General features: G+C 36.8%; 1 protein-coding gene across 1 annotated transcript in view; it reads left to right on the top strand.

The window, feature by feature from the left end:
• Positions 1-654: 654 nt before the first annotated feature.
• NSFL1C (NSFL1 cofactor) overlaps positions 655-14,581 on the top strand; it is a 37,571-nt gene continuing 23,644 nt past the window's right edge. The window contains exons 1-5 of the mRNA XM_053700794.1: positions 655-811; positions 2,600-2,697; positions 3,010-3,084; positions 13,176-13,341; positions 14,137-14,229. Of these exons, the coding sequence (XP_053556769.1) occupies positions 707-811; positions 2,600-2,697; positions 3,010-3,084; positions 13,176-13,341; positions 14,137-14,229 (537 nt within the window). The 5' untranslated portion in view covers positions 655-706. The remainder of the gene's footprint in view (positions 812-2,599; positions 2,698-3,009; positions 3,085-13,175; positions 13,342-14,136; positions 14,230-14,581) is intronic.

Below are 14,581 nucleotides of genomic sequence, written 5' to 3'. Positions count from 1 at the left end.
AAAGGGATAGAATGGTAAAAAAAAATAATGAATGCAATTCAGATTTAAATAGAAGCATGTTTGCAATATACTACCTTTAGCAAAAATGCTTCTAGCAAAAGTTATGACGTTTTAGTGGCATATGCACATATGACTACAAGATCAGGATTCAAACACCATGCCTGCTCAGTGCTCAGACAGCTAGCAGCAGTGATGTGTATATGTCAGTGGAAAACGTAATATGCCACCACTCTTTGGGAAGGTATGGTCTACAAATGCTGTCACAGGCACTCACAGCATATGTGTGTATGTCACACAAAAAAAGCAGTGATCATACTACGAAAATTGCATTTATTTAAAATGTAAATGTACCCATGCACTTTTCTATTTTGACCTTTCTATCCCTTTAACATCTGGCTGTTTTAGTCATAAGGAACAACACAATATATTTAGTTATAATGCGTGTACTTGCCTTACTAACTGTTCATCTTAGATATTGTATTATTATTTATTAATAATAATTATTATTATTATGATTAATATTACTTTTTATTATTATTATAATTTTTTCACCTCAAAACTACCCCTTCGTTTCAATCACTTTTCTACTACAACTAAATGTCCCCAGGCTGCGCACTGTTTCTGGAGGGACTTTCTGAGTGTGACACTCCAGAACCCGGAACGTTTTGTCAACTTTCAGTTCCTGGGGACGCTGCACCGCAGTAAGATGGCGGCACAGCAAGAAGAAGCAGTGAGAGAATTTGTAGCGGTTACCGGCTCTGAGGAGGAGAGAGCCAGGTTCTTCTTGGAGTCTGCGGGGTGGGACCTGCAGGTATGGTGGGAAAAAAGCGCGATCCTACCAGATAGAGAAGGGCAAGGGTTGATCAGGAAGGCAGTAATTGCACAGTCATCCTGGGCAGCCCTGCCCACTAGATTCAGATCCACCTGAAAAAAGCTTTCGGGATGCCGCTCACTTCAAATTTTACACACCCGACAAGTACTGTTTGCCTTCTACACCTGCTTATTTTAATCCTATCTATACTTCCCGTTTTAATTAAGTATATATTTTTTTCATTTGTCGATAATTCTCACCCAAGACAGAGCCCTAAAATAAGACTCCAGCCTTGATTTTTCCGCCCTACTACCCCAAAACCTTACCAACTTCCTCTCCTTTTTAATCCCCCCTCGAAACAGAACTCCCCTGAGCTACATCTACACCATCTTCTGAATAGAGTTTTTCACAAATACATAACTCATCAGCTTTATCTAGAAGTTATACACCTGACACCTACTCATTCTTATTACTTTTAGTACCTGCCTGATCCTGGGTACCTTAGTTACCCAATGTCTACCATCCTGCTTGGCCCACTGAAAGACCTTTCCACTGTGAAGACTGCATGAAGACTTCTTCATTCTGTTGACTCAATAGTTTTTAATCATACTTGAACACTGAATTGTATTAATCCTGCACCAAAAAAACTATCCACTGTTTCTTAAAGTGAATGTCAATTTTGATACTAAAGTGCCCGGTTTTAAAAAAAAATTGATTAAAAACAGGGGCACTTTAATTCATCAAAATTTACATTTCACTCCTGTTGTGAAAAAACCCCCGTACCTTTTAAACTTCACAGCAGCTGCAGCTTCCTCCGCCCATCCCAAAGATTATTCCTGGGTCTAAAATGAGGAATCCAGCTTCCTCCAATCAGACACTGATTACCCTGGGGGGGGGGGGAGCCGTGATTGGAGGATGACTTATCCACCATTTCTGACGTCAGAAATGGCTTGCAACGACCGGAGGAAGCTGGAGCTGCTGTGAAGATTAAAAGGTAAGTTTTTTTCTCAACAAGAGTGAAATGTAAATTTTGATGAATTAAAGTGCCACTGTTTTAAATCAAATTTTTAAAAACCGGGCACTTTAGTATCAAAATTGACATTCACTTTAAAAGACATATTCACTCCTCCCAGCAAATACAATTCATTCTATAATCATCAGCTTTATCTATGACTTGTCCACTATCCTGTTTACCTGAGCTCAACCTACACTAATTTAAGAAATCCTGCTGCAGAACCAGCACACAATAGACTTCTTGGCTTTGCGTATATAAGTGTCTTCTCCCTGCTTGTCCATGACTGTTCTACCTAGTAACCAGGAAGTTTTTATCCTAGCAACACTGATCTGAGAAACAAGCTGCCTTGCCTACTTTAAACTTTTCCACCCAACTAAGACAGCTTATCTAAGTTCTCTCCTTGCTCTTCCAAGGCGCACACACAAGATTCCACCCTCCTGCTCAGTCTAGTCTCTCTGCTCACCCAGTGTTTCTATTCTGCTTTAGCAAGATATACCACTTTGCTCTCCTGTAATTATTCTGTCAACCAGAACAACTGTCTGCTTTGGCCACACAGCACTTATCCTTTTCAAGACAATACACAAAATCTTTCCATCCTGCTTTATCTCATCCAAATACTTATCCATTCTGTCCAGTCACGACTACATAAACATTTGACCCACCTAAAGATACTGCAGCCAAAGAGTATATTAAATGGGACCACCACAGACAAAGATGTCACCGGTCATATTTTGCTACCAGGTTTTTTATATCCCTGTCCTCCTCCTTTACAGCTAGCCTTGGCCAGTTTCTATGAGGATGGAGGTGATGATGATATTGTGACACTGCCACAACCACCCCAGGGATCTGTTTCCCGAGGTTCAGGACCCAGGTAAAGGGAGAAACGTTTTATGAAACTGTTTTACACTTCTCACCTCTGCATAAAGACAGAACATCTTTACTACAGTCAAAGATATATGTATGGTGTAGCATTGTAGCTATATTCTGTTGATTTAAGCAGAAAGTGTCAAACCCTGTATGCCAAAATGAATGACTCAACAGAAACCATGCTCACAGATAAGCTTCTAGTGCTCAACTGAAAATGAACCTGAACTTGCTGTAGCCAATGAACTGTAGCACACTTGTATCAGGTGTTACCTCATACATTTTTTGACAGCCTTACCATGTGTTTTGTTTATCACAGTGATCATCGGGTGACATCTTTCAGAGATTTGCTGCACGCTCAAGAGGAAGAGGAGGAGGAAGAGGAAGGTCAAAGGTTAGTAATGACAGGAAGATGGCAAAACCATCATGCAGCTGTCCCTAACTCAGTGTTTCCCAAAGTAATTCTGGAATTTACTACTTTTAGGAATTTCCAAAGTTTGAATAGAATCCCAAGGCCATAGAACTCAGATCCCTTAAAGGGATAGTTTACTCAAAATATATCTCCCCTTTCCCAATAATCCACTTTACCTGCTGGAGTGTATTCAATTGTTTACAAGTATTTGCTTTATCCTTATATTGGCATTTGTAATTGTTGATTTAGCCTGTGGTAACCCCATCTACTCTGAAAGTTTTTGGCCTTGGGTTCACGATATAGGTTCACGATATAGATAAGCTATGTAAACACAGCCAGCAGAAGAAATTACACTCCCAGTGGGGTAAATAAGAGATAATGTAATAAAATGTTCTCTCCAAGTATTGGTCTTTGTTTTACGGACAGATATAAGATAAAGATGCATGTATATGCTCACAATGCGTTAAAGAAATGAGATCTGATTATACCTACAAACTCAACTCATTTTATTAGACTGTGGCTTCAAAACACAAAATCAGTTATTTAATGTACACAAATAAACCTTAAAAAGCTAATTCCCATACATTTTATACTCTGCCATTGGTAAAAATGTTATTGGAAACATATTAAGTAAAGTATTTTTACATTGTACTGTCCCTTAACTAGTTGAAAGACACTAAAATGACACCTACACAGTTGAAATAGAGTAATCAACACCTCTCAAGAACCATACCTTCACTCCCCAGCAAGTTTGATGACGGGGTTAATTTGTCTACATCAGAACAATGTTCCAATATAAACAAATTTAAATCCAGCGATCATGCATGCAATTGCGAGATTTCAATGATGGGATCGGGTCAGGGAGACGTCCCTATGATGCTAGGCACGCCCACCATGACCCGATCGCATTCTGGAAGCGCTGTTGGCTTCAGGACAGCCAAACGACTAGGACGTTCCATGCCATCCTAACGGCACTAAAATCCAGCACAGTTAGGACGGCATGGAATGTCCTAACGGCGTTAAAAGGTTAAACCTGCTACCCAAAACAACTACAATGGCTGTGCAATTGCTTCATCTAAATCCCTCTCCACAAAGAGAAATCTGTAATCTATTTAACACAGTTTTTAAATGTACATTTAACTGAAAAATGAATTCCCCAGAAAATGTTAATGTATGTGTAGTGAAACAAAACCGTTTGCAATACATGTTCACTATTTATTTTGATATATTTTCCGGTAATTTAAAAGAGCATTAAACACCTTAATTTTGTGTAAAAACTATGCTTTGTCTCATGCTCCCTAGAAAGGCCAAAAGCAAACCACCTAGACCAGCTATTCAATTTGAAGTTTACAGAATTTACCTCTGGCCTTTTTAGAGACCTTGGAACAAGCACAATTTTTTTTTTTCTACCCATTCGCCAATTTTGCGTAACCAATGTTGCTTTAAAAAAAAGCTAAAGACCCACCTCTTCCAACAGGCATTCAGTCCGCTTATCTGACCTTCAGAAACTCCTAACTTTTATGTCTTATGTTGGTTTATTTGTAAAGTGCTTTTGAGTCTCACAGGGAGAAAAGCGCAAATTATTATTATTATTATTATTATTATTATTATAATACACTTTTTACCTCTGTGATTACCTTGTATCTAAGCCTCTGCAGACTGCCCCCTTATTTCAGTTCTTTTGACAGACTTGCATTTTAGCTAATCAGTGCTGACTTCTAGGTAAATCCACGGGCGTGAGCACAATATAATCTATATGACACACATGAACTAATGCCCTCTAGCTGTGAAACATGTCAAGTGCATTCAGATAAGAGGTGGTCTTCAAGGGCTTAGAAATTGGCATATGAGTCTACCTAGGTTTAGCTTTCAACTAAGAATACCAAGAAAATAAAGCAAATTTGATGATAAAAGTAAATTGGAAAGTTGTTTAAAATTGCATGCCCTATCTGAATCATGAAAGGTTTAATTTTGGCTAGATTGTCCCTTTAATGTCCCTTTCACTTTAATTAGTGTTATTTTTCCATTTTCCTTAGAGAAGCTGGGATGGGTTACATTGTGATTGCTTATTAGATGCAACACCACATCTGTTTTTAATTGTCCACAGCAAACAACATAAACCTATACAATAGGCTTTTCAAGGGTATGTCCCTGGACTGTAAAACAATGCATTTTTGCTAATAAAATTAGTTTTTAAATATTTATTTTGTATATAGATCTTTATAAGGTGGTGCTTAATTTCTATTGCATATACTGTATATAAAGAAGACTTCCATATTCTTTTAAGAAAGAGTGACCTAAACCATTTCTTCTCTATAAAGAAAGATCATCATTGAGACCATTAGCTTTCAATTGGACACCGCCTATAAAACTAACAGATTACTTGTTCAAAGCCAAACCGAAACTTCAATTGTCTTTCATAATCCTCATGAGTCTCTCTGCTGCTTATTTTATTGACACTCCTATTCTGAATTGCATTGTTCTGTGTACCAAAGCTCTATTGTGGCTCCTATATCTCTTAACCTTTTAGTAAAATCTGCCCAGCTTTCAGTAGACCAGACCACAAACAAGCCTTTCCTATAGCTTAGCTCGTTCCAACACACCTGACATGATTCTTGTGCAGTCTATATACTAAAGCTTATTACATTAAAAAAAATCTACCTGTTGACAAACTAATATAAATGTCACCTGTCTATGCTTTCAGTGGAATGCACCAAAGGAGCTTTCCCATGTTCACGTATAGAAAACCTGTTATCCTGTTAAAGGGAAACTAAACCCAATTTATTTTCTTTCGTGATTTAGATAAAGCATGCCATTTTAAGCAACTTTCTAATTTACTCATCATCAACTTTTCTTTGTTCTCTTGGTATCTTTATTTGAAAAGCAAAAATTGAACCAAAATTGGGCTGTTTCTTAAACTTAGATTCCTGCTTTTTCAAATAAAGATAGCAAGAGGACAAAGAAAAATTGATAATAGGAGTAAATTAGTTAGTTAATTACAATTGCATGCTCCATCTGAATCATGAAAGAAACAAAATTGGGTTTAGTGTCCCTTTAATGTGAAATATGCCAATTTTAGATTTAGTATCTCAAAATTAATGCTGTTATATTTACCAAGATCTATTTTAGGCCAGATGTTATCTAAATTAATTCAGCTACCATGACATTGCTTCCTCATTTTACAAAAATGCATTAGAATTTTTAGACTTTCAGGAGTTGTTGTTTTGAATAGAATTCTGTATTTGTATAGTTTGTGTTTTCAATTAAAGTGACAGTAAAGTCAAAATGAAACATTCATCATCCAGAAAGAGCATTCAATTTTAAATACCTTTCAAATTTACTTGTATTATCAATTTAGTTTAGTTCTCTTAGTATCCTTTTTTAAAGAGAAATCCTAGATTAACTCAGGAGTGTGCATGTGTCCTTAGCCATCGGGCAGCAGTGTTTGAAACAATCTTACAGCAATGTAATACAGGTAGCCCTCAGTTTTTGCCGGGGTTAGGTTCCAGAAGGAATGGTTGTAAATCGAAACCATTGTAAATTAAAACCCAGTTTATAATGTAAGTCAATGGTAAGTGAGGGAGTTAGGTTCCAGGCCCCTCTCAAAATTGACATAAGTAGCACCTAATACATTATTTTTAAAGCTTTAAATGCTAAACAGCATTATAAACAGTATCAAATAATCACACAACACAGAATATATAATTAAACTAAGTTAAATGAACAAAAACATTTGCTAAAACAGTATTATAACCTAATAAAATAATCACACAACACAGAAAATATAATCAAACTAAGTTTAATGAACAAAAACATTTGCTAACAGCACCTAATAAAATAATTACACAACAGACTGCATCATCATCAAACTAAGTTTAATGAACAAAAACTTTTTTTTACTTGCATTTTTCTGCAAACAGTTCTCTGCATTGTTAGCATGTTAGATAATATTGGGTCTGCACCTATTCTATGCATTTCAATCTTCAGTGATTGATAAGCAGTTAGGCACCCTCACCTCAAGCAGCTGGACTGGAAGATAAAAGGGAAGTGGCTGCTAATGCTCGATAGCTCTGTTCTGTGTACACAGGTTCATTTCAGGCTGTAAATCTTGCTTAAAGGGACACTGAACCCAAATTTTTTTCTTTCCTGGTTCAGATAGAGCATGACATTTTAAGCAACTTTCTAATTTACTCCTATTATCACATTTTCTTCATTCTCTTGCTATCTTTATTTGAAATGCAAGAATGTAAGTTTAGATGCCGGACCATTTTTGGTGAACAACCTGGGTTGTTCTTGCTGATTGGTGAATAAGTTCATCCACCAATAAAAAAGTGCTGTCCAGAGGTCTGAACAAAAAAAGCTTAGATGCATTCTTTTTCAAATAAAGATAGCAAGAGAACTAAATAAAATTTGATAATAGGAGTAAATTAGAAAGTTGCTTAAAATTGCATGCGCTATCTGAATCACGAAAGAAAAAAATTGGGTTCAGTGTCCCTTTAACTTAGCTGCCACACAAGCGGACAGCTCCACCTACTGGTTATTTTAATTAGTGCACTGCTTTTCAATGAATTTCAATAGCAGTAACATGACTGAAGAAAAAAAAGTTTGTTATTCTGAAATGGCGCAAATTGAACCGGCGTAAACCGAGGGCCACCTTGTACATAGTTGCAAACTTTGTTGTCAGATTCTGTAGCAGCAGTGTATGTAACTATGTATAACATTGATATAAGCACTGCTGTCAGCCAGACATGTGCACACTCCTGAGCTCACCTAGGATTACTTTTTAACAAAGGATTTGAGAGAACTAAGCAAAATTGATTAGAGTAAATTGGAAAGTTGTTTAAAATGTTATGCTCTATTCAATCAATTCAAGCTTTTTTTTTTACTTTAATGTACCTTTAAAGGAACAGTAAATACCTCTTCCTTTTGTGTAAAAATATTGCATTGTCCCACACTCCATAAAGAGGCCAAAAAGCAAAATCTGCAAACTAGTTTTTCAAAATGCTGCATATTCTCTAAACCAGCTATTTGATTTGTGGCATTTGCAGATTACAGATTTTGCTTTTTGATTTTCTAGGGAGTGTGGTATAAAGCACAATTTTACACAAATGAAATATGTTTAAAGTGATGGTAAATGATTTACCATTGGAACAAATAAGGGCGACTTTCAGTCATGCTGAAAGCTCCTTTATTCGTTTGCAGCGTTCGCCGCACTGAGCTGCTCAGGCAGCCCACGGCAGAACGATATTTGGCTGAGAGGTGACGTTTCCACCTCTTAGCCAATAGCCGTGTGGGAAATCCAGCTTGGATTTCCCACTCAGTGCTGCGAACGCTGCAAACAAATAAAGTAACTTTCAGCATGAAGTATTTTATACTTCATGCTGAAAGTCAACTTTATTTATTCCAATGGTAATTCCTAGCGTTTCACAAACGCTAGGATTTACCATCACTTTGATGTCCTTTTAAAGACCTCAAGAATTCCACATTCTTAGACAAGACAGAAGCAAAATTAGTTATTTTACTCTTTCGCACCTGTTGTAATCACTTTCATAACTAACTTAAAGGAATAGTCAAAAATAAACTTCCATGATTCAGACAGAGCATGCAATTTTAAGCAACTTTCTAATTTACTCCTGTTATCAATTTTTCTTTGTTCTCTTGGTATCTTTTTTTTTTTTTTTTTTTTTTAAATATTTTTATTGAGGGAATAAGATACATACACTTTTTATAATAAATGCAAAATAGCAGTTAATCATGTCATTTCTGGTTTTAGTTATATAACAATATTGAAAACCCTCCTTTTTTAGTCCCCATAAACAATAGTGCAGATCACTCTTGGATCTATTCCAGTGCTTAAAGTAAAAACATTGGGGTAAATATGCATCATGAAACGAAAATAAGAAATTACAAAAGAAACAAACCGCATCACATAAAGAAAAATAAACAAAATATGATGAAACAACTCGATTCTAGAAGATTAGGAGTAGATGCGTGAACCAGGACTGGATACAATAACGATATATATCTCACAAAAGCAAGCAACTGTCATATTATAAGTCTATATGAGATGTTTTAGACAGCTTTAAACATATATTCTTAACGTGTTGTTGTACATCCCTCTCCCAGTCATTAAAATATGGTGCGGACCCCAGTTCAGAAAACACGCAGCTCACAGTATAAGCCTGCTATTAAAGCTTCGTTCTTGTTATTGACTTGTTATGGTATGTACCGGACTCCCCTTCCAAGGTCCCGGCCGCAGACCACGTGGGGGGGGGCCACTTTGCTTTTTCTGTCAAGAACTGAGGCTGCTTGCAAAGCATGGATCCCTTTTTTCAAATGTTAGATTATGCCCCCCTAGGAGCCACCCTCCAAACCCCACAGGAGACAAATAAAATTATAAAAGGGTATGAAAGCTATTCTTTAGCTACTTACAAATTGTCAGTGTGCGTGTACTGTTAGAGCCCATCCACTTTCTATTTAACGCAGCAACAGGGGTGCTGATAATCAGATGATTAAAGAAGTAGAGATGCACATATACCTAAGCTTATTCTAAAATCATGTAAACATTCAAGCTTTTTGCAAGAAGAACACTTAATACAAATAAACAAAGAGGAAACCAAAACAATTAACATTTTCAGATGTACAGTGTTGAAATATATTTAGCTATACCGGTCATTTATCAGGCTGGTTTTAGGAAGTCCCAACATTGATCCATGTTAAACTGTTTATATGAGTTCCCTTCCTCTGGGTAGGAAAGCTTGTCTGGTTGCAAGTGCAAATTTTCTATTGATATAGATTGTGTGTTATCCGAGGGCTTAGAGTAGCAGGAGTTTCCTTTGTTCTCTTGAATAAACCTTCCCTCCGCACCAAGTGCGTCAAGCATCGGTATAGACCGAGACGAGATAGTGAGCTTCCTGGTACATTTCTTGTCGGCCTGTTTTTGCTTGGACATCAAAGCATCCTGTGGGGTCGAGTTGATATTTTGATCTATTTCGGTCGTTAGTGATCTAGTCTTCATCCGAATCAGCTTTACACTTGTCGTGACCTGTAATGGTGTTGCTGATTCAGGGTTAATTTCTTTGCTGCTTATGAGGGGGGAGGCCACGGGGGCGCCCTTTGCCATGGCCCCATCCACCACACAGATCACCTCTACCGCTTCTGACTTGAACCCTGCATTGGACTTGAACTGTTGTAAATTTGCAAAAAAGTCCCACGGAGCCCTATGTATTAGGCCCAAAAAGCAATGTTCTATCTTTTCCAGGGTAGCGTTTAAACTGAATACGTAGTTGGGTTCTATCTCGGCGGCCATCTTTGCTGCGTTATAGCAATTATCTGAATAAACTTGAAGTCGTTATGAAAGAAAGAGTCTGCTTACTTTGTAAACCTGTGAGAATGTGGGTTAAATTTTCTATATCCAGTCCTGACAGAAAACCTTGAAGAACCGAGGGGGGTAGCAATACCTGTCGAGAGCCGTCGCTCCAGACCTGTTCTGTCCGACCTTGAGCTCCGGCTTCAAAAATACAGTTACAGGCTTGAATTATTATATTCCATCCACTAGTCCAGCATAGCTGGTCTCTTTTTATAGTTGTTCACTGTGGTAATTATCCTAAACCAACAGTTTGCTGGATATTCAGCTAGAGCACCAAGAAGATGCGACCGTCCACAGTCGCTCTTCGGACACGCCCTCTTGGTATCTTTATTTAAAAAAAACTGGAAAGTAAGTCTAGGAGCCGGCCCATTTTTGGTTCAGTACCTGGGTAGCGCATGCTGATTGGATGGCTACATTTAGACACTAATCAGCAAGCACTATCCTGGTGCTGAACCAAAAATGGGCTGGCTTCTATGCTTACATTCCAGCTTTTTAAAATAAAGATATCAAGAGAATGAAGAAAAATTGATAATAATAGTTAATTAGAAAATTGCTTAAAATTGCATCCTCTATATGAATCATACACGTTTAATTTTGACTAGACTATCCTTTTAACTCAACCTTCAATTACTGTTCCTCTTACCCATGATTCACAACTGTAGGCACTTGGCACACTTATTCTGTTTTCTATATCAACATTAGGCTGGTTCTCAGTTTCATTGCTTGAAAATGTTTTGTCTTTATAGATATACATTTGATTTTTAGAAGCACTTTCCAGAAGATGTGATTAAAAGGATATCATAGTGTACAAATGAAATGCTCTATTTCCATAGAGCCTTTTATTTTTGAACAATCTATGTACTGGATAGGACAAGGAGTCGGCTTGCAGTTGGAATTGTATGTGCTCTCTACTTACCAGCTGTATCCTTACCTGAAGGGAGTGGAAGTGTGACTTTGTTTAATTATTCAGACGGGGGGATGCACAGAGGTGCAGATTCCAATCTGCTGAAACGGCTGTGCAAAAACATTTTAGGCATGCTTGGAAGATCTGAAAAGGGAATTTATTTTTTTAAATGCATTTTATTTTAAAACTTTTAATGTATTTCATAGATTATTAGTGTCTCCTGGTACCATTGAAATGTTTTTTTATTGAGCTAGACTGCCTACAGTATAACTATCTTTTAAATCAGTGCAGGAATCTACAAAACTGTTTTGGCAGAGATTGTGCACCAAATCAATTCCTTTTATTTATTTTAATTTATTTTCAGTATCACTAAAGACTTCATGTCCTATTTCGAAGCAACTATAATAGTACTCAGTGTTTTTTGCTTATAGTTTATTAATAGCATAATTTGCAGTATGTAGAACTCACATCCTACAAGACTCTAACAGCACCCTTGTTAAGTAATTTCTAACAATCCACTAAACCTTGCCATTATGCTTTTGCTTTCAAAATATCTACGCTTTGTTAGAATTTAAAATCTAAAGGAAAGTTTAAAATTTCTTGAAATGTTGTGTGTTTATTGTCCAACAACATCTATTTAAAGTTTATAAAAAATGTAATTTAAAAAATAAATAAAATAATGAAAAATGATGGTCTTCAGCAGCCGGTAAATTTCCCCAATGTATGAAAAACCTCACTCAACAATATATTATTTGAGAACAGTGCATCCAGAACAAAGGGCTGTTTGAAGAGAACAGTCAAATATGGAGCAGAGCTGTAAAGCAGCAGTGCATTTATTGTTGACTGACTCTAAGGGATTTTTTAAACCCTGCCCTCTAGCCTGCAAAGCTGTGACTTCTGAATGTAAGATGTTCTTGTGAGCAATGCACCTTTTTTATCACTACATTTCTACCTTGTGATGTTAGACCAAGAGAAACGGAAATAAATTTATTGGAGACATTTTAAAAATGTATAAAACTTTAAAAATTGCTTTATTCGACAGTTAACACATTGCAATTGAAGTAGTTAGTGCTTTAGTGTAACTTCCTAATTTAAAATTTTATTTCAAAATGACATGCAGAAAATGTTTCATAAAAAAAAAAATAGAATTGCAGAAAGTGAAGAAAAGTGGGTCTTAATGTGTTCCAAATTATTTGTTATACCTACTGCAGAATATTAAGCGTGCAGTAAATTGTTCCTTTTTGCTAATTAAAAACATCACCTGTTGCTTTCCAGGACATGCTGATAACAATGAGCTGAGCCTTGTAAGTAAAGCAGACCCCTGCTAATGTTAGCTGTGTTAGGTATTGAAATGTTAATTATGGCTACAGGGTTGTATGAGCACTACCAGCTGTTTCAGATACAAAATCTATCTCTCTTGCCCCACATTGGGAGATTCATTTGTGCCATTCTCTCCTGTTTACATAGCTTTTCTACAGAAAATAAGTTCTATTAGAAATAACAAAATAAAGGTATATGAAGTGTTTGTAAACAATGAATTACACCCCAGCAGGTAAAATGGGAACACATTAAAGGTGGCATTTCTGAAGACCAGCATTGCGTATATATGTAGTACAAGAAACACATGGTGTAAGAAATGTATGTTTGTAGTTAATAATATGATGTTTATCTAAATCCGACCCACTGCTCTATGGTTTAAATAACACACCACTGCATTAATAATTATACACGTATTTTTAAAATCTAGTGTTTTATTAAAAAAGACGATTGTTTACGGGTAGTTTGATCTCTTTGTGACAGATTTTATGCTGGAGGCTCAGAGAGAAGTGGACAGCAAATTGTTGGGCCTCCTAAAAAGAAGAACCCTAATGAGCTAGTAGAAGATCTGTTTAAGGGAGCAAAGGAACATGGTGCTGTAGCAGTGGAAAGATCTGCAAAGAGTCCTGGAGAGAGCAGCAGGTCATCGGTGAGAACGAGTTTAAGCTGTGTGAGAGCCAAACAAGTAGTAGTCAGGGATATTGTAACTCAAAAGGAGAGTGTGGTGACCAAGTGCTCTGGGGAGATTCTGTTAGATGCCTTGTCACTGTCAGGAGGCCCCTCACAGATTGTTTTTAAGGGCAATTTTTATCTTGTGAACTGTTTATCTCATTAAGGGAAGGTCAATTTAATATACTTTATGTGAGACACCAACTTTACAATATAATGCACAGTAAAATAATCTGATGATTTCTCTCCATGCTGGGGAGTTTTTGAGAATCTGGCCCCAAGTCTGGTGGGCGATAGGGGATAAAAAAAGTGAAACAAGATTGGCTGAGTAGGGGGATTGTTAGTGTAGAAGGGAGTGCATCATACTGGAATTTGAAAGCTATGCAAAGTCTTTTTTTTTAAAGGGATATGAAAGTCAAAATTAAAGGGACATGAAACAAAAAAAAAATGATTTCATGATTCAGATAGAGAATACTAAATTTACGTGGTGGCTACATATGCCTCTTGTCATTGGCTCACCAAATCTGCTAGGTCCCAGTATTGCATTGCTGCTCTAGAGCTGACTTTTTATTTACCCCACTGCAGGGGTTAAACACCTAGTTATATACAAGCAATATTGCACACCAGAGCATTTTATTTTTGTACTTTTATGTTAATTTAATTGTATATGGTTTGACTCAGTATTTATATGGCAATCAAATTATTCAAATGTTTAGTGCTGCTTCATTATAAACGAATGCCAGGATATGTGGTGATGGCAATTTGTCTCTTGCAGCCCTTCGCTGGAGGAGGTTATCGGTTGGGAGCTGCCCCAGAGGAGCAGTCGGCATACGTGACTGGAGTCCGCCGCCAGCAGTCCAGCCAAGATGTAAGTCACTTCTGGCCCAGCAATACCTGAATCTGCGGGTTTGGTGGTTTTCTGATTGTCTTGTCCTCATGTTTTCACTTAGTGGGGATTTTATGGAGTTGCTACCGACAGAATGTTTTTCTGAGCTTATTTGTGTGTCAATTTCTTTGTAAGAAAACAATTGTTTTGTAAGTTAAATAGTCATTGTTTAACACAAATATTATATTTTCCTTATTTGTGTTAAAGGGACAATCTATTCAAAATTAAACTTTTATGATTCAGATAGGGCATTCAATTTTAAACAACTTTCTAATTTACTTTTATCATTAAATTTGCTTTGTTCCCTTAGTGGTATTTTTGAAAAGCTAAACCT

The sequence above is a fragment of the Bombina bombina genome, chromosome 1 (genome assembly GCF_027579735.1).
Source record: "Bombina bombina isolate aBomBom1 chromosome 1, aBomBom1.pri, whole genome shotgun sequence".
NCBI lineage: Eukaryota > Metazoa > Chordata > Amphibia > Anura > Bombinatoridae > Bombina > Bombina bombina.
Note: the sequence above shows the minus strand (reverse complement) of the source record. Positions and strands in the feature narration are given on the sequence as shown.